We start from the raw sequence: 21,429 nt of genomic DNA, 5'->3' as shown, positions 1-21,429 counted from the left end.
TAGTTTAGCTGCGCAGAGAAAACTAGTTATAATCATCACAGGACTGCCAGTGTGCCCCACCCTCAAATAAACTTCTATGCTGATTGGACATTATACTGCTCGAACACACCGGAAGTAAAGATGCTGCTTTTATGGATGCGGGAGGCAGGTGCGTGTGTTCAGCTCGAGGCAGATACAGTTAACACAGCTCTCAGAGTGAATTTATGTTAGACTTAAATTAAAAGATTAATATAAAAATTCGAGTAAAATGAGCTTTTCTACATTTCAAAAGCTGACTATAGTGGCATGTGTGGTGTTATGCGTCGCTCTTCTGTTGCCAAAAATGCTTTTATCTCGAGGAAAGCGGGACGCGCCGCAGACCGAAGGTAACGCATCAGCTTTTATTTTTATTAAAGACATATTCATTTCATTCTATCATTACACACTTTCTGTTTAAATAAACATTACAATAAATGTTTAATATTCTCCATCATATGATAGATTTTTGACAGATCATATTCTGTTGGTATTTTATTTTTCCTAAATCTAAAGTTAATGAAAAAATGCGTATAACGTTAGCATACGAGTACAAAAGAAGTACAGAATCACAACATTAATATATCACGTTACTACTCATTATGTGTTTTTTAAAACACATTTACACACAGCTTTAAGTTAAATGAATAATGTTGTGGCATAATTTAATATTAAACATTTAATGTTAAGTCAGATGTTGTTTTAAGGCTAAATCACAGTGATCAGATAAAAGCTTTAACTTACAGTATATAATGTGTTATGGGTTAAGATGGGTTGCATGCATTACATGCGTTATGTGTTGGTTAAGATGTGTTATGGGTTGAGTAAGTGTTGTAAGTTAGTCCTACCAAAAAGTGTGTGTACACACCAAGTTGTCATTAAAAGGGAGACTTCTGTGTGTTGTTTGTGTAGTAACGTGATGACTGTTACATTTAATTCTGCCATTTATGCATGTTTATTCTGATTATTTTGATTGGATTTTTTTCTATGGTTAGATTACAGAGTAACATTGTGACTGGTCATCATCATGTCTTATCCAGGGCTTCACATGTGTCACTGCTGAGCAATGAAATTGGCGGCCCAAATGATCATCATCAATACTAAAATGTTTGAAATAAGAAGCTCAATTACTTGTTAGTCACGGTTTACAAAAATCTGTCTTTTAAGATTAATAACTGCAGAGACATGATTTATTGGACAGTTTTAACTCTCTTTATCCAGACTTACACGTTTATATGGCAATAACAGCATATACTTGTTAGTGTTAACATTGTTTAAGGACTTTACACAGAAAAGACACCTTTTGAGAGAGGTTGCAACTTGAAATTTCTGTGGGAATCTTTTTGCTGTGTAAACAATCTTTACAGTACTAAACATCAGAGATTAGACTCACTAAACTGAATCTGAGCCCTGTCTGATAAACAAATACACACATATTCACAACAGCGTAACTATCACATAACAAACAAAAAATCATAACTGTCCTTGAAGTTGGAAAAACAGATGCAGGTATTGTTAAGTCACACATGTAATGTACACTACAATATTATTTCACAAAGAATCATTTAACATATTACACCAAGATTGCTAAATTCAAAGTCTTATTACATTTAAAAAGTAAAATGATTTTAGAGTACAAATTTAATTTAATGGCAATTAAAACCAATCAAGAAAGAGTTTTTTTGTTTTGTTTAGTTGTATACACATGCTACTATGTTAATATTTTTATATTTTGTTCTGATGTCACAAGTATTTCTTAAAAAGTTAAAATCATGTTAGTAGAAGTATAGTTTTATCTTGTTTTTCTGCGAGTTTATACATTTGCTTTATCAAAGTTCAACTGGAAATATCTTTGTTAATTTATGGTAAATTTGTGGTTACCATTGTATACAATTTAGCCAAAACATGCAAGTTAGGCAAATTGGAAATGTCAAATTGTCCCTCCCCCAATCTGTCCCTTCTCTGGGTGAACTTGTCTGAATAAACTTGTGTATTAACTGGTTCTCGCCATGAATATAGCCATTGGTGCTGGAATGGCATAAAGAATAAATAATAAAGAAAGAAAGACACAATTTACTCGGTCACCTGACTCATTGCTGCTGTACTGCAAGAGTGATGTGAGAGCAAATAACTCCTTATGCTTTTGATGTCACTGAGACAGTTCAGGATGAATACATGTACCATTACATCTGCTAGCTGAATGTGTTGTGTGTGTCTGGATTAAGATGTGTCATGAGTTAAGATCAGTGAAAGAAGAGTTAGCACATGGATGAAAAAATAAAAACAGTAAAATGCCGCAAATCTTTATCCACATACATGAAACGTTTATTTGAGATTTTACAAAAAAAATTTCTGTACAGTTTATAAATATACAATGAAGGCTAATAATACTAATCCTTATTCCCATGTTGTTGTGACAAACCCAAACTGGGTTTCCAGAACCCCTGGTGGTTTGCAAGGAAATTGCAGTGGGTTTGTGAGTTGATGAAAAACAATAACTTACTTAGGCCTGCAATTAAATCATAAAATGTAAAAAAAAAGAAATTAAGCACTTACTAACAAAATAATATAAATTGCATGTGTCTATTCTGAATGCCATGTGACCATTTTATCAGAAAACTTAAATGCAAAATGGACGTTTTATGCAAGAAAATTTCCAAATAAAGGTCCAATAACAGGCAATAATAGCACTAACTATGTAAAATACTACATAAACTTTAAAACAGATAAAAATAAATGTTTTTAAAGATGCACGTGTAAAGTATTTAACTATTAACTTTAAAGGGTGATGAATCGGCTGTTTATGTTTTATACTGTTTTCTGAGGTCTACATATGACATTCGCATGGTTTTTATATTCAAAAGACATTAAAATCAATAAGTTGTAGGCTATTTGTACCCTGGTTTTGAGGCTAGCTCGAGAAATGCGCGGTTTTGATTGATGGGTGGGCTGCATTGAAGACCTAGATGTAAACACCCACTGCTTTGATTGGATAGCTTTATGCACTGTCATTGTATGTGAGGAATTGTTTTGAAAACCTTAATGTGTAAAAAGCCACAAAAGGTTCTGGGAGATGAAACACATAAATGACAATGCATATGGTGTAACAGCAACAAAGCTTCAAAACCGACGTGACAAAATTACTGTATACAGGACAGTAATCATGCATTAGAATCTAAACCTTATGACGGTAACAATTTACTTTTAACTAGTTTCTTATTAGCTTACATATTGGCTGTTTATTAGTGCTTATTAAGGACATATTAATGGCTTGTTCTGCATGAACATATTGTACATCCCTTAACTCAATCCAATACCTAAACCTAACTACCTTATTAACTATTAATTAGCAGTAAATTCTGAGTTTACTGAGGCAAAAGTCAGGGTTAATAAAGTGTTACCCTTATCACTAACTTTGTGTATTTCTAATGTGCTTGTGAGGTTGCTCATATTAACACATAACGTTACATTTATGTGAAAAAAAACTTTGTTTGTTGAGTGTTGGACCTTTCAAACCCAACTTGCCTAAATTACCGTAAACAACGTAGTAAGCGGGCATCAGTATCTAAATCGTGGCTGGTAAAACCTTATCACTAACTTTGTATATTTCTAACATTATATTACAGTTATATTATGTTGAGTGTTGGAACTTTATTAAACGTTCAATGTTTTTAGTAAAAGCAACGAGGACGTTTTTTAGTTCTAAACTCGCAGGATGTCCGTTATGACCTCTTATATAAAAAAAATCTAGTTAAAATTGATTCATTGATTCACAGCTGCTTTAAAATCGCTGAGGGAACTTTAAATAAATTATTATGGGTCAAGAGGGTTTGACTTACAACATTTTTTTTGAAAACGTCTGCCCTAAAAAAACATGTAAACAAATATGTCAATATATGTAACGTATATAGTGAATATATGTATTTATAATTATTTCCTGTGTTTCTGGTGAAGGCCCTGCCGGACATTTTCCTCCTATGCCGCACAGAGCGCCTGTCTCCGATGAGCAGCATCGTTCTGGCCGACAGTTCTCCAGAGCTCATAATACTGAAGCCATCGCTCGGGCTAAAGGTGCAGGTACAGGTGCGGGCACTGGAGGAAAGTCGAACCTTGCTGGACAGGTCATTCCTATATATGGCTTTGGGATATTTTTGTACATCCTTTATATTCTGTTCAAGGTGAGACGTCACTTCTGGAATTCCTGTTTTTTTAACATATATTTTTATTATTCAAAGCCAAATGTTAATATTTGTACAGAGATTATATTTAACATTTCATTCCTGTTTGTTTTAATTGGTTTACTTTCATGATACTAGAAGTACTTGTTTGTGTTTTTTCAAAGATCACATCCAGAGGCAAAACAACTAAACCCCCAGAGAGCAGATTTTCTGCCGTCAGATCACAAAACATGAAGAGGAAAATTAGTGAGTGTTTGTCTGTTGTTGTCTGTCTATTTGATTTCCTAGTTTTTCGATTCTACTTTATCTAACCTCCCTTTTTCTGATTTGTGCAAGAACCCGCGGGTCAGGTTGGGGCGGTTAAAGAAATTGCAACTTTATTGCGCGACGGGTCATTTAAAACAAAATAAAAAAACTTGTATGTTGCTTCGAATTTATAGCCTATATAAAATATTTGGGAATATATATTTTTTTCATATTTTATTAGGTTCTTTGTTAAGGTTAAATTACGTAGGCCTACGTGGCAATGTAACTTCCCAAACCTTTGGCCCGCTGCCAGCTACAACAACAAAACAAACTGAGAAATAAAAGATGAAAGACGATCTGTGGGAGAAATTAAGGTAGTTAATAGATTAATTTGTTAATAGATAATAAAAACGCTGCTTTGTAAATGTTGAAAATGTTTATCATTATCCTATCTCTATATTAATATGACCATGCTGGTTTCTATGCATCATTAGCATATGTTATTGCCGCTTTACAGGGCGATGTAATCTAATAGCTGTTTCCAGCACTTTATAGCACTTTTAGGCTGACATAAATCCTCTTGAGTCTTTTCATTTACATTACAAATGCTTAGCTCTTTCGCCGCCATTGACGAGATATCTCGTCAATTAAGAGGAAACGCTTCCCCGCCAATTACGAGATTTTCCGTCTTTCCGCACTTCCGCAAATTATACAACCCAGAAGTAGCGCCTCATGTGAAAGAGAAAGAACTCCATGTATGTTTTAAAGATCGCTCTGCATCTGATCTCTATCAAAAGTCCTTAGCAAAAATGGAATTATCTCAGCTTTTTGCTCAAAATTTGGTGTTTTTGAAGAAACCTGCCCATGTTTGAGAGGTGATTACAAGAGAAATAATGAAGGTAGGATGAAACGTTTTTTATTGTTTGAAAGCAGAGGGTCTGTTCTTTCATCTGATATATTGTTTGTTTATATATTTAAAGAAGAACATTTTCTGGAAGGCATTAAACTTTTGTGAAAATCATGAAAAATGCTGGCGCTGGCTGGCAACTTTTTTTTAAAACGCTGGCGGGGAAAGAGTTAGTATGTCTATTTTAATGGTCGCGGGTGCGGGTTGTAAAAATAGATACATTGGTAAATATTTCATAAGCGGGACCCGCGGGTTGGAAAAAAACGCTATGTGAAGGGAGGTTTAACACTGTATATGTTATTTAGTACATATTTTACACAGCTCAGTGTAGTTTTTGATACGCTTTAGCCATTATTTAAACTAAGGTAATCATTTGTTATTTATTTTGCCTGTTATCAGAATTAATCTACTCTAAAAGGACTCTGTTGTTATTAATGCTGTGTGAAAGTTTACCGAAAGTTATTTTTGTTCCACAAAAGCCGTTTGTTTATGTTGTTACTTACAAACAGCACTTTATTTGGCATTATACTTGGTGCTGTCTCATTCACTCTTAGATTTTGAGTTGTTTGTTTGAGTTGCTCTCTCTCTCTCTCTCTCCCTCCCTCTCTATTTCTCAGCTGATTTTGAGTTGGCTCAACTGCAGGACAGATTGAATGAAACAAAGGATGTGATTGAAACGATTATTTCTTCAGCGAGTGTCTGCTCACACAGGTCTGGATATCTCAGTTTTTGTGTCTTTATTAAGTTTATACAGCTGCATAAAAAGTATGTGAACCTTTTTATTATCAATTTCTGCATACATTTGTCTAAGTAACAATAATAAGCAAAACCTCACATACTGCTTAATCCTTCTAAACCTTGCATGAATTTGTTTTAATGGTTTGTGTCATTTGTTGCCAAATGAGTGTCATCCCTTTTCAACAAAGTATATCTTCAATATATCCTAAAATGTGAACTGTAATAGTGCAATACCAGACCTTATGAAAGTGATGGATTTTGTGTATTCAAAACAATGTAATTGTAACTACATCAACAGTAGGGTATGCACTTATGACAGTCAATGGTAAATATTTTTGACAGTACCTGGATATGTACAGACTCACTGACCATAGGGAAATTTCAAGTGTGTGTACCTTCACATTCTCATGGCAATCACTGAATATTTGTGCAGATTAATTAATTTAACTGATTCAATTAATTGGTCAACAAATAAAAACCTAAGAATTATTCGTTTTTGTCCCTGTTTCTGTCATGTGTGAGGGAGGACAGAACCTAATTGCAGACAAAAGACTTTATTAAATAACAGAAAATACCCTCGATGGGGAAAACAAAGGCATTAATCCAAATAATATAACATAACACATGACACTTAGTGAGGCAGGACGAGACAAGAACACACAACGGCGTCAAAAGATGCACAACGATCCAGCGCAAGACAGCAGACACAGTGGCATTAAATAGGGGCAAATAAACTAGGGAATGAGGCCATACAGGTGCAGGATGAATAATTAACAAGAAAACAAGGGGGCGAGGTCAAGACTTAAAGGGATAGTTTACTTTAAAATGAAAACTCTGTCATCATTTACTCATCATCATGTTGTTTTAAACCTGTATGAATTTCTTTATTCTGATGAACACCATTGAAGATATTTTGAGAAATTATGGTAAACACACAGCAGTAAGTGACCATTTACTTCCATAGTAGGAATAAAAAAGTATGATGGAATTTAATGGGTACCATCAACTGTGTGCTTACCATCATTTATCAAAATATTTTCTTAGTCATTTATCACAATACTCCAAAGATATTTTTTCCTACTATGTGTACATTTTGTCTAAGTTTTGTTCATGTTTGAAATATGGTGCAGTGTTGGTGCTGTATCAGGAAATGAGGAACAGAAGTTACTGCACCAGCTGAAGGAGATCACACGTGTCATGCAGGAGGGGCAACTCGTGGATGAAATGCCACCAAACACTGATGACCAATCCTATGCCCATGACTTGAACGGTGCTGCAAAAGCTTCATTTGTTTTATACTCTTATAATACCAACAATGCCATTGTTTACTGTAAAACAGTTTTATAACAAGCAGTCTTATTTTGACAGATTTTGCGGAAGACAGTGAGAATGATGTGAATCAGCATTTTTGTTGCGTTCATTCACCTGACTTGAGATCAAACGCGGAGATGCAAGAGGCGTGTGAAGAGGAGACGTGTGTGGACAAGACAGAAGAAGAGCCCATCACTGAACTCAATGATGAGAAGACGATAGACGACATGTCTCTGTCTGACTCCATGAAACAACAATGTCAAACAGGAAGTGACACAACCCTCCACTCAGTTTCAGATAACAACACCATCAGACAGAGGAACAGAAAATCTGTTAAATAAAGGACATCATGTATAATATCAATAGAGATGTCAGACTAAATATGATGCTTGTTTAGATTGCAGCACACACCTTTCTCTTTTTATTGTTATTTTAAACTACACAATAGATCATGTTTGATGACAGATCAGCTTTATTAGAACAAACAGAGAAATAGAAAAGTGGTTCATGTTGACACATCGCTCTCAAATGAAATATACGTCACACCAGCTGTGTCAACTTTATTTAAAAGCATTATGTACTGATCTTTAAATGTATGCTCATCCTTATCCCACCTACAGCCAGAGGCTGCAACAACCAGAAGCTATGGAAAAATATGAGCTGGGTGTCTTTAATAAACTTTTAATATTTCAACTGCCTGCCTGGGTCTTGTATAATCTTATTACTCACCATATTCAAGCCATATTCATCCTCTGTTTAAATACAGCAGCACAATCAAATGAATCTAATCACCAAAATGCATAGCTGATATCTTCTTCCTTTATTACTTTACGCCATTCCAACATCTATGGTTATATTCATGGTGAGAACCAGTTAATTCATACACAAGTTTTATTCAAGTTGATCCATACACAGGTTGAGTAAACCCACACTCAAAAAGGAAGGTAGAACATGCAAACTCCATATCTGATATCAAAAACTTACTACTAAATTCAGACCGAAAACTTCTAAATGTAACAATTCAACTTTTGATGGATGTACTTAATCTGGGTTTATCATTTGAATGCGACATTTCAAATACTTGTGAAAGTGCGTTTTTCGTTTATGTGAAAACTACATGTTCTCTGGGTGAAATACTGTTACTGACTTCACATTTAAAAAGGTCATATTTCTTTGTTTAGATTCTGCTTCTTCAAGTATAGATGACCTTCTCGGTAGTCAGGTGAAATCACGTAGTGCAGAAGTACTCAAGAGGTTTATTAAGACTGATTGAACTGCTTTTAAAAATATAGCACAGTGCAACTTTACCCATATTCCTGGAACAGTAAAACATCATGTGTGGTATATATATAAATTTCCTGCAGTGTTGAGTGTAACTAGTTACGAAGTAATTTACAATGGTGGATTTAACATCAACATATAGGGGTGGTTTCCCAGACAGGGATCTTAAGCCAGGACTAGGCCTTAGTTTAATTAGAAAATATAACTAGTTTTAACAAACATGCCTTACTAAAAACATTGTGTGCATTTTGAGGTTAAGGGCACTTGTGGTTTTTTCAGATATGTCAGTGCAAGTTGCTTTCAGTTTGGACAGCTCTAGCATTTATTTTAGTCTAATCCCTGTCCAGGAAACCGCCCCTTAAAGTCTAAGGTTAAAATGCATTTTTTTATGTATCCTTTTTGTGAGTTAATAAAGAATAATAATAACACTCGTGTGTCGTTTACAATTTTCACTATTAACTGGTTATTAGATATTGGATTTTTATTTGTACTTAAAACTTATTCTGGCAAAACCTCATTCAACATCCTTAATATCCTACCCAATTTCTACCAATACTTAAACTTAACAGCTAAATAGTATATTGAGGCAAAGTATAGTGAAAATTGGACCTTAAAAAGTGTGATCAGAATAATTTATGTACACCTGCATGTTAAGTGAACACCTGCTCTCTTTATTAAGGGCCCTTCCAGAAGTCTGTTAACAAATTGTACATATACTAAGGTCACTAAGAAAGTGAATTCCCATGACATGTTCTTGGGTTACGAGTTCTCAGAGTCAACATAATATTTTTATGAGCAATTAAAATACATTTTCCAATCAAAAAATGTATTGCTTAAAAAAACTATAGTAGACTATATAAGTTGCAAAACCCTTTAAGTGCATTTGACATGTTTTCTTGTAAATTAGCATTTTTTTTATTAGACTCTTAATAAATTATGCCAACAAACCAGTATTTCTGAATGGCCTGAGGCCGGGATTGAGCGGTTATGAAGCGAACGTATTCGATGAACGTATAATACGTGCCGAAAGCACTCAATTAATATCATCAATCATCATCTCATTTTTGACAGAGGTGCATGGCATTTAAGGGGTTTGCATCTGAGCTCCTTCATTTATTATTAAAAAACACACAATCACACATAGAAAGAAAACAAAATGACTTTTTTTCTCTTTATTAATCAAAGAGTTTCACTGAATAATATGTAATCTGTGATGGGAAACGTGTCTTATTCTAGTTCAGAAATCCAAAGCTAATCTTATTAACTGAATTGATAATAAAGAAGTGATAGAGAGAAGAGTTGAGTCGATGACTCAGTGTTCCATGGGTTCATCAGGTACAGCAGGAGCGGCTTCATCTGCTGGCTGTGCTACCTGTCATCAGCAAATATCATCATCAGCTGTTATTAACACTACTATACTCATTACATTTTAACTTGGTACACAAGCGCTAGTACTGTTGACATTTCTAATGGTAAATGCTCCTGTATTAAATGTCTCACCCTTCTTTGGGGTCTCTCTTCCAGACCCTCAAGAAAGCGAGCCACATCAGCATCATCATAAATGGTGAACTCCATCTCCTTTCCCACAATCCCAATAGACACATTCTAGAGAAAGACAATGGTTGTTTGAGCAATCAGGAACCAATGAGAGTAGGTTAAAGGGGATGAAATAACAAACCTTTGTGGTCAGATCCTGTTCGGCAGGTAGAGTTTCACGCAGCGCACGGAGACCATGCTGAACCAGATCATTCAGATTGCCTGACAACCATAAGACATGTCTGCATTAGCATGTTTAAGGCATAGAGTATTGAAATAATGCTTTTAGTTAGAAGACATAAATGTACAATCAAGGAATGAATCCATGTGTCTCTCCAGGTATGTGCGGGCCGACTGCGAGCGAGCGCCGATCGACATGGCTTTACAGTCAAAGTAATTTGCTGAAGGGCATGTCTGGAAGATGTGCGGCCCCATTTCCTTAAATTCAGAAATATTGAAAACAGTTCAGCATACGGTGTTACTCACATAAATGACATAACCATCAATCTCTGTACTTACATCATAACCTGCAATCAGCAGCCCGACTCCATACGGCCGTCTGCCGTAGCGCTGGGTGGGAATCTGAGTTTCTACAATGTTCGCTCAAGAAAAATGATGGCTATTCTTAACACAGTTAAACTGAACACAAATGCACAAACAACATGAAGTAAAAGTGACGAACAAAAGGATACTGCTTCCAATGAGCGAGACCAGCCTAGACACAGGTAGAGGTCTATCAAAAACAAACCTAGAATCCAGACACTCCTGACGCATGAAGTTGCTATAAAGTAAAAGAGAATAAACTGTTAAAGACATTTTCATGTTTTTGTCTGTAAAACTGCTTTCTTTACCGACTTAGCATAAGTTGAAGAAACCTTTTGACTGGAAACATAAACATAATTCAGTCTTTCAAACTAGTGTAAAAGTAAATAAGTAGAAATGGTTTGAATAATTTTTACAGTTACTGAGATAAATGTGGCATTGGAGAGAGAGAGAGACGTTATTTGCGTCTTTATCGATTTTAACGGTCCCAAGTAGCAGGAAATACCTCACAACATATATCAAGCAAACAGATTGAATGTTTCTCACTTACCAGAGGAGTCTGGCATCTGCAGTCAGTCCTGCAATAGAAATGCCAACATGATTGTCCACATGAAGGATCTTCTTCTGATGGGCAGCAAGTTCAGACTGAGCCCTCTAAGAGACAACAAATCATACATAATTACAAATCGTACACATTTTAATGATAACAGAAACTTTCATATATGTATGATGATTTATGTCCATGGTTTTATGGCGTGTGCTGTGTAGTTCAGTGTAAAAGTGTTGGGTTTTATGGTGCGTGTGTAGTCAATATATTAATCTCCCAAGGTTTTTTTTCCTCCTAGGACTTTTTTCACTCCTGACTAAAAAAGTCGGGAGGTTTTTCAACCCCGAGGAGTCAGTTAGCACCCTCTTCTATACGCTACATTATTAATACCCTCGCTTGTACAGTTTATTCATAGCCGCTGTATTTTGTTACTTATGTTGTCTGTCGATTTTTTCTGTGTTTTCCCCTGCTTCTATTAATGTAAAGCTGCCTTGAAACAATTACCAATTGTGATAATAAAATTTAATTGAATAGTGTAGTTCAGTGTAAAAGTTTTGGGTTTTATGGTGCGTGTGTAGTGTAGTTCAGTGTAAAAGTGTTGGGTTTTGCAGCGCTTATGTCATGTAGATTACCTTCAGGGCCACAAGTACAGCATGAGTGCGTGATTTGAGTCCTACAGTGGCTGAGCCCTGTTTCACTGCTTCCATAGCATACTCAATCTGATGAATACGACCCTGAATGCACAGTAACACAAGACACAATAAATCATATTATAAATATGATTTATAAAATGATAAATGACAGATAAATGACAACACACGTGTGTTTACATTCAGTGGTGTCACAAACTCAGTCAGCTTTTAAAGAGTGTCTTTAATGTTTACCTGAGGACTCCACACAGTCACATCATTGTCATACTGGTTTCGAAACTGTGAAAAGAAATAAATGAAAACTGTAACTTCAATCACATATAACTCTGAATTAGTGTTAAATCTTGGACTCGCGTCATCGTGCATCACTCGCGGATATACAAAATGGGTAAAAGGGTGGGTGAAGCTGAGGTGGCTGGTTGCTGAGACCACGCCCACCTAGCTTGACTCTAGTGACAGCAGTGGCTGTTCAACCATCACTCAAGTGTCCACACTCTTAATTATGCAGAACTTAACTTAAATATCACTCACATGCAAAGTAGCAGCATTATAAACGCTATTCCAGAAAATGTCTATAGGAATATTTATATCACTGTTCTTCAAATTGTTTCAAGTATTTTCAAGAAAATAAAGAATATTTGGAATGATTTTGTTTAACAGGTGTTTTTTTTAAATGCAAGTTATAAACGACTCATAATGATTTTAGATTGATAAGGATTTCCTACTGACCAAATGCCGTAGTACACGCACAAGCTGTGCATGAGAAACGGAATCGATTCAAAATTGATTCTGAATCGATTTCAGAGGCATTTTTAATGGGACACGCGATTAATCATTGCAGCCCTATTAAAAAGGTTGCCGGTAGCTGTTCATCTGGTCCACTGAACATAAAGGAACAGTATGTAGGATTGTGGTCAAAACTGGTACTGCAATCTCACAACTGGTGGCCAATACACAACATGACAACCAGTTGAGGGCTACAACTCCACTTTTTAAATGACAATATCCTGGCCAGACCACTGTTGTCAGTGATATAAGTATTTGAAATGAAAATGATTTCTTAATGTCTAGTGGCATATCAGGGCCATTTTATGATTTTATGATTTTATATATTGATATAAATTTCTTACATATTGTTCCTTTAATGGAGACAATAACACAGCATATTAATAACATTTCTGTGCAGAGTTAATCTTGATATACATTAAACTCTTGACCCTGATGAGAGTATTGTAAAATTTCAGAATTAGAATTTAAAATTGCCAATTGTCTTGACAAACGATGAACAAAATGTATATACAATTACATTTGAATTATTATTTTAAATAAGTGACACTTAAATCTTTCTTTTTTTGGTGGGCCAGTATAAAACAATTATTTGCGTTGAGCCTGACTTAGTATTTTTTTCATTTTTACTATAAAGCAACTTTAATTTCACCTACAGAGATGTTTAACACTAAATAAACACGGAATTATCATTAATAGAATAGCACACAATTTATTTTTTTTCAGTTCATCAAATACTACCATGATTCACACTTACAATTTTATCTTAAATATTAAAAAAACGAATTATTGTTATATAGTTTGAGCAGACTAACCCAAAGCCTGACTTGAGTTCAATAATAAATCTCTCTTATTCAATATTTTACTATTATATTATCTCTACTGATTAACTTTTTTTTAAACACAGTTGGTTTAGTGATTAGATGTAAAGTGATGCTAAATGTGATGAGATGTGATGTATGGTTTAGTAAATCAGTGAAAAATTTGATGATGGGATGTGATGTATGGTTTACTAAAGCAGTGGTGATAAATGTGATGAGATTTGATGGTTTATTGGATGATACTGAATTAATGTTTTATGTTCTAAGGAAACATGAAATCGAAACTTACGGCCTTAACCGATACAAATAACCAAAAAGACATCCATTGAGCAATATTGAAAAGAAAACTTGACTAATTACACAAACAGGCGATTGTATATTGACAAACGCCAGGGTAAAACAGCAGTAAATAATAAACTGAGTTTTGTGTCTTATTGTGCGACTTTCATTGAAGCGAGCACGAGCATTAAGTTACGCTTACTCACGCTCACCATAAACTCACATAAATTCACTATTACAACCAAATAATCATACGCTCATACTTTCAAATCTAACTACATCATAACAACATTAAAAAAAACATTCGATCAGTTAAACTAGTAGAAGATGCTCATTTCTCACCATATTTTCTGCAAAACAGTCAACTATATGCTGGGCGCGCGATGATTCAGCTCGATTTGTATTCCTCGGTTAAGAAGACCAAACTAATCGAGCAGGTATGCGAACCATAGATAGATGCGAACTGTTTCACATCTACAGCGCCACCCGGTGTGGCGAAACTTAAACAACAGTTTATTTGTAATGCGGAATAATTATGGCCATGGCAAAATTTACAGCTGAATGGCGAACTGCTCTGACATCTGTCTTTATTACTTTATAATAAAGTGTAGAAATCCATGTAGGCTATAAACTTATCTGATGAAATGAAGGTAATCACATGAAAAATAAATAATGTATAATCCTACAACCACAACAATAATATGACAAAACATATTTGTGATATTTTAAGGCGACCAGATTTTTAAAATGAAAACCGGGGACATTTTCAATCGTCAAAATATTATTAAAATCTTATTTGTTGATTTGTTCAATGCAAAAAAAAATCTGCCAATAGGTTAAGAAAAAATTTCTTGATTTTTTTTAATTAAGTGTAAACTTATTTCAACTTTTTTTTCTTACCCTATTGGCAGATTTTTGTTGTTGTTGTTGTTCTTGTTGCTTGTTTAAAGCACAAATTCATTAAAATTTTATATTTATGGTCTAAATACTAGACTTATTTTGCACATGAAGAAAGTACATCCTGATTTAAGAATTTCTAGGTATTTGAACAGAAGTGTTTCTAAATAATTTAATTGAGCAATTTCTGTAAATATTTTTTTTTTCTTTTATACAATGCAAAGAAATTACATGCTTAAATTCAAAAGTACTACTTCAGCTAGAACAAGAACAGAAGGAATAATAACAAATGCTCAGTGCTGTGATCAGTTCACTTCATTGGTTTATTACTTTCATTTAACATAAGTAATTAGTATCTTACTCCACGATTACTTTGACTGTTTTCATATCTTATTATAACTTGATGATTACTTGATAAATGTTGAATCTAAATGTTTTGTGTGAAACTAAATATTTAACTCAAATTCAAAATGCAGATAACCAGAAGTGGCAAAATTAAAGCTTGAGGAGGTCAGTGTGTGTTTATAGCATCGTGTCAAATAAGTAACAAATAAAAACCATCTCATCCGATGAAATTGACCCTTAGACATAGATTATCATGATAAGAACTACCTAAAATAACTAGAAAATGCACTTCCAGAGGAACCGCAAAAGTGTGCTTGCTCTGGTGCGGTCACTAATGTGATTTGTGAAATGTAACATTTTAAAATGTTTTTTATCTTGTGCATCCTCACATTGGAGTCCCAAGTTCATGTTCAAAGTTTGGTTTTCAATACGTGAAAGCATCAATATCAGAGAAAGCTCTTATATACACTGACATGTAACATGTTTACTTAAAACATAAGCATTGGACTCGTGTCCATTGAAACCCGTCATTACTCCCGCTTATGATTAAGTTACAGGAGAGGGACTCGTCCACAGACTATACCCAGCAAACATTGGTGCGACCGCAACGTCGTGTCCCTGACCAAAAATAGTCGCAGTATGACGGCACAAATCGGTGAATATGTAACACAGAACATTTCATAAAAATGCATTCAGATACATTTGTACATGTCTATAGTTCTATGGGGTTGCATTTATAATTGTTACTTTAAGTCATTTGGCATGATAGTAATGATTTACATTGCAGATGTAAAATGGTAAATACTGTTCTGTCTTAAAAGCTCGAGTAAGTTTGATTAACTTCCTTTGCTTTTGTTTTGTACAAAGGAAAACCAGAACCTAATCCAAATAAAAATAAACAAGCTGTTAAAAGGACTGTGTCCTACCCAGATCCTCCTCCAAAATATAACCATTCAAAATCCAATCCAGGTAATTGCCTGGGTTTGAAAATACACTTAAACAAATGGGAGATGTTATTTGTGGTGTAAATATCATTAATTACAATTTCATTTTATTTACAGTTGAAGATCAACACAAACCAAATGAAGAAGTTGCAGATTCTACAAACAATAAAAAAGAAGGTATGGCAAACTGTAGATATGAATTGTGTAGATATGGCTTAAACAGTCTACAAATTTGTTAATATTCTAATTTGTCATATCTCCTTGTTTGTGCTAAAGATGAAGTTTTGTGTCAAACACACTTGGATGAGACGTGCCTGACTTTGTCTACCCTACATTAAGTTGTACGTTTTTGACTGCTTTGCTTAATACTACGGATAATAATCATGCTTTCAAAAAAGAATTGTATATATTTTGATATGAAACTCAAAAATGTATATAAATTGTTTTGGTGTATTTTGTTGTTTACACAGGTGATGGCACACTTCATGACAGTAAACATCAGTATCAAGATGGTGTGATTGATCCATACCCTAGATTAAGCTGTGACACTGATGCTGTGTACGTTCTACTGATGCTTTTTTTGTGCATTCCCACACTATACAAACACATTTATTTTAATATTTTAATATTTTACACTGCTAGGTATTTTTAAAAATACATTGCGCATGTGAATGTTTATTGTACTTATTGAAATTACATGCAAGGTGTCATTTGTTTCGCAGGGTCACATAATGAACAGCCATCTTACAGACAACCGAAAGAGGCATAGTATTGTTTTCTTGTGTATTGTCATAAAGAGGATTTTTTGTAATCATACAGTTATGGTGCTTTTCATTCATTAATGTGTCCTTTCTTACCTTAAATAACTTATCATTCTTTACACCTTTTGTTTTTATTGTCTATATAGTATTGTCTACAATCCCAGATTCTGGATTGATGATCCAGTACCAGTGGGCACCCCAATCCCAGAGAGCATCCATCTGAAACCAGGTGATGATGATTTACTACTAATCAGGGAATCTGCTTTACTGACGAGATACGCATGATATCGCATGCGATTTATCGTGCATCACAAGATTTCACATTAGTGGCAACACATCTTAGAGTATAAACATTTACATTTCTCTGAATCTGAGTTAATAGTTACAAATACAGAGCTTATAATGTCTGTCTTTGCAACCACAAAGACCTAAAAGTACAGCCAGCTGATTTCATAACTGTAGTATTACACTGTGAAGTGATTTACTGTTAATATTTTACACTACCATATATTTAACTCTATTTGTACAGGTGAGGTAACACAACGAAAAAATTACCGGATGGAGAAAACCTGATTCTTCACCTATGGCCTTAGCTTCAAATACAAGAAGTAAGAAATGCTATATGACTGTTTTACATTATGAATACATCAAAGATGTTGATAACAAGGTGATCTGCGTAAGTTGTGACATAAAGAATATGTATCTATATTTACATCTATCTTTCTATAACATTATATTGTTTTCACATTTAGGTCCAGCAACTGTCTGAGTTGGTGGATATTCTGTCAGAGACTGCATGAACAACGTTATGAATAGGTATGTATTTCTCTTGATTTGTGCATAATATTTAAGGAATATATATTGATTACCACCATAATTAACCCAGCTATTTATATTACTTTAATTCAGGATTTAATCTGTCACACATCACTTGTTCAGAAGTTTTAATGTTCGTAGTGACCTAAACAGTTAGCCATACTGAAATCAAGAAATCAAAACATAATTTCAGTGTAAGCCGTTACTTGTCACCCAAACTTATGGATGAGGATATAGTTCATAGCACTTGTTACATGGTAGATGAAACAAGTGAAGTTGTGAAGTGTTAACACATAGTGTATGTTTAAACATTGTATGCAATTGCTCATTACTGTTAATTATGTTGGCTTGAAAAAGCCAACATATTGTTATTGCTTTTAAACTTATTATGTTGGCTTTGAAAAAGCCAACATATTGTTATTGCTATTAAACTTATATCTTATTATTATGTTGGCTTTGAAAAAGCCAACATATTGTTATTGCTATTAAACTTATATCTTATTATTATTATTCCGCTTTCTTCTGAGACTAAATTTTAAACACTAACTCGTCCTAGAGCTTTCAAGCTACATGCACCAAATTTTCCACGGACCTCCAGACTGGTCTGACTTAGTGTGCTATATCTTTTCTAACTGATCGGACCTTCCGAATTCCTAAACGGGGGGCTCGAACACCCCAAAATTTCCATTGACTTAACATGGAGACAAACTTTGACGGGTCATAGCTGCGAGTGAGAAACTTGTAGAAACTTGTGGCTTACCACATTTAAGGAGGCTGACAGGCTGTGTAAGAACATACATCACAATGGGGTGTAAGCTGTACCCCTGGGGTGTAAGAGGCCCCCAAAATTTCCCATTGACTTATAATGGGGCAGGAAACATGCCCATATAAGGGAATAAAAGCGTCCCAGATGGAATATCTTCACTTTAGAGTGTCGTAGAGACATGGGGGTGGGCTCATTTTACTCAGTCATCCAATAGGTCTCTTAGGATTGCACTAGAGCTATTAAGCCACGCCCCTAGCAACAATTTTGGGTACCCTAGCAACATCTCCCATAGACTACCATTATAAAAAGCCCAGATGGATATCTTTAGACCAGAGTGTCATAGAGACATAGGGGTGGGCTCATTTTACTCAGGCATCCAATCAGTCTTAATAGGATTCTTATTGAGGTGTTAAGCCACGCCCCTAGCAACCAAATAAGAGCACCCTAGCAACATTATAAACAACGCCTTATATCTCTGGATCTGAACATCATAGAGACATGGGGGTTGGGTCTTTGGGTCATGTTAGCTTCATGCTAGCTTCATGCTAAGTCATACTAGCATCATGCTAGTTTCATGCTAGCTTTATGCTAATTTCATAATATATCTTGTTAACTTCATGTTAAATCTTGTTAGCTTCATGCTAACATCATGTTTTCTTTCATGTTAATCATGCTAGACTCATGCTAATCATGCTAGCATCATGCTAATCATGTTAACTTCACGTTAAATCATGCTAGCTTCATGCTAACCTCATGTTTGCTTCATGCTAATCATGCTAGCTTCATGCTTGTTTCATGTTTATCATGCTAGCATCATGCTAGCTTCATGCTAATCATGCTAGCTTCATGCTAGCTTCATGCTAATCATGATAGCATCATACTAGCTTCATGCTAATCATGCTAGCATCATGCTAGCTTCATGCTAATCATGCTAACTTCATGTTAGCTTCATGTTAATCATGCTAGCATCATGCTAGCTTCATGCTAATAATGCTAACTTCATGTTAGCTTCATGCTTATCCTGTTAGCTTCATGCTAATCATGCTAACAACATGCTAGCTTCATGCTAATCATGCTAGCTTTATGCTAATCATGCTAGCTTCATGCTAATCATGCTAGCATCATGCTAGATTCATGCTAATCATGCTAGCATGATGCTAGCTTAATGTTAATCATGCTAACATCATGCTAGCTTAATGCTAATCATGCTAGCATCATGCTAGCTTTATGCTAATCATGCTAGCTTCATGCTAATCATGCTAACTTCATGTTAGCTTCATGCTAGCATCATGCTAGCTTCATGCTAATCATGCTAGCATCATGCTAGCTTCATGCTAATCATGCTAGCATCATGCTAGCTTCATGCTAATCATGTTATCATCATGCTAACTTCATGCTAATCATGCTAACATCATGCTAACTTCATGCTAATCATGCTAGCATCATGCTAGCTTCATGCTAATCATGCTAGCAGCATGCTAGCCTCATGTTAATCATGTTAGCATCATGCTAGCTTCATGCTAATCATGCTAGCATCATGCTAGCTATGCTAGCTTCATGCTAGCTTCATGCTAATTATGCTAGCATCATGCTAGCTTCATGCTAATCATGCTAGCATCATGCTAGCTTCATGCTAATCATGCTAGCATCATGCTAAATCATGCTACCTTCATACTTAAACATACTAAAAGCCAGATAGCCTACTAAACTAAACTTCTGTCAAACCGTTTTAAACGTTCAAGCTACGCTTTTTCAAGCCAACATAAAGTTTGTCTTCAAACTTTAATATCTAGTTATTATTCTTCTTAGCACCCCAAAATTTCTGACACTAACTCGTCCTAGAGCTTTCAAGCTACATGCACCAAATTTTCCACGGACCCTAAGACTGGTCTGACTTAGTGTGCTATATCTTTTCTAACTGATGGGACCTTCCGAATTCTTAAACGGGGGGCTCAAACACCCCAAAACTCCCATTTACTTAACATTGAGACAAACTTTGACGGGTCATAGCTGCGAGTGAGAAACTTGTAGAAACTTGTGGCTTACCACATTTAAGGAGGCTGACAGGCTCTGTAAGAACATACATCACAATGGGGTGTAAGCTGTACCCCTGGGGTGTAAGAGGCCCCCAAAATTTCCCATTGACTTATAATGGGGCAGGAAACATGCCCATATAAGGGAATAAAAGCGTCCCAGATGGAATATCTTCACTTTAGAGTGTCGTAGAGACATTGGGGTGGGTTCATTTTACTCAATCATCCAATTAGTCTCTTAGGATCGCCCCAGAGCTATTAAGCCACGCCCCTAGCAACAATTTTGGGTACCCTAGCAACATCTCCCATAGACTACCATTATAAAAAGCCCAGATGGATATCTTTACACCAGAGTGTCATAGAGACATAGGGGTGGGCTCATTTTACTCAGACATCCAATCAGTCTTAATAGGATTCTTACTGAGGCATTAAGCCACGCCCCTAGCAACCAAATATGAGGACCCTAGCAACATAATAAACAAAGCCTTATATCTCTGAATCTGAACATCGTAGAGACATGGGGGTTGGGTCTTTGGGTCATGTTAGCTTCATGCTAGCTTCATGCTAAGTCATACTAGCTTCATGCTAATCTTGCTAGTTTCATGTTAGCTTCATGCCTGAATCATGTTAGCATCATGCTAATCATGCTAGCCTCATGCTAACTTTGTGCTAATCATGCTAACATCATGTTAGCTTCATGCTAATCATGCTAACATCATGCTAACATCATGCTAATCATGCTAGCATCATGCTAACTTCATGCTAATCAAGCTAACATCATGTTAACTTCATGCTAATCATGCTAGCATCATGCTAACTTCATGCTAATCATGCTAGCATCATGCTAGCTTCATGCTTATCACGTTAGCATCATGGTAATCATGCTAGCATCATGCTACCATCATGCTAATCATGTTAGCATCATGCTAGCTTCAAGCTAATCATGCTAGCATCATGCTAGCTTCATGCTAATCATGCTAGCATCATGCTAACTTCATGCTAGCATCATGCTAACTTCATGCTAATCGT

General features: G+C 35.3%; 2 protein-coding genes and 1 long non-coding RNA gene across 3 annotated transcripts in view; 2 read left to right on the top strand and 1 right to left on the bottom strand.

The window, feature by feature from the left end:
* Positions 1-93: 93 nt before the first annotated feature.
* Positions 94-8,088, top strand: ric3b (RIC3 acetylcholine receptor chaperone b). Its single transcript, XM_055192812.2, has 6 exons — positions 94-365; positions 3,970-4,193; positions 4,358-4,439; positions 5,964-6,057; positions 7,215-7,354; positions 7,453-8,088. Exons 1-6 carry the CDS (start codon positions 248-250, stop codon positions 7,734-7,736), a joined length of 942 nt encoding a protein of 313 aa, XP_055048787.2. The 5' UTR covers positions 94-247; the 3' UTR covers positions 7,737-8,088.
* A 1,745-nt stretch (positions 8,089-9,833) lies between these two features.
* psma1 (proteasome 20S subunit alpha 1) lies at positions 9,834-14,294 on the bottom strand. Its single transcript, XM_055192813.2, has 10 exons — positions 14,181-14,294; positions 12,187-12,231; positions 11,935-12,036; positions 11,306-11,409; positions 10,905-10,993; positions 10,732-10,802; positions 10,521-10,650; positions 10,355-10,434; positions 10,177-10,281; positions 9,834-10,048 (listed from the first exon to the last, which is right to left on the bottom strand). Exons 1-10 carry the CDS (start codon positions 14,181-14,183, stop codon positions 9,989-9,991), a joined length of 789 nt encoding a protein of 262 aa, XP_055048788.1. The 5' UTR covers positions 14,184-14,294; the 3' UTR covers positions 9,834-9,988.
* A 1,633-nt stretch (positions 14,295-15,927) lies between these two features.
* The window catches only part of LOC129433146 (uncharacterized), a 37,455-nt gene continuing 31,953 nt past the window's right edge, over positions 15,928-21,429 (top strand). Inside the window, exons 1-8 of the long non-coding RNA XR_012369798.1 lie at positions 15,928-16,049; positions 16,142-16,201; positions 16,301-16,365; positions 16,495-16,582; positions 16,747-16,787; positions 16,932-17,014; positions 17,315-17,393; positions 17,538-17,601. This is a non-coding gene — a long non-coding RNA (uncharacterized lncRNA). The remainder of the gene's footprint in view (positions 16,050-16,141; positions 16,202-16,300; positions 16,366-16,494; positions 16,583-16,746; positions 16,788-16,931; positions 17,015-17,314; positions 17,394-17,537; positions 17,602-21,429) is intronic.

Source organism: Misgurnus anguillicaudatus, chromosome 6, assembly GCF_027580225.2.
Source record: "Misgurnus anguillicaudatus chromosome 6, ASM2758022v2, whole genome shotgun sequence".
Taxonomy (NCBI): domain Eukaryota; kingdom Metazoa; phylum Chordata; class Actinopteri; order Cypriniformes; family Cobitidae; genus Misgurnus; species Misgurnus anguillicaudatus.
The sequence above is the reverse complement of the archived record's forward strand: the minus strand, read 5'-3'. Positions and strand labels throughout refer to the sequence as shown.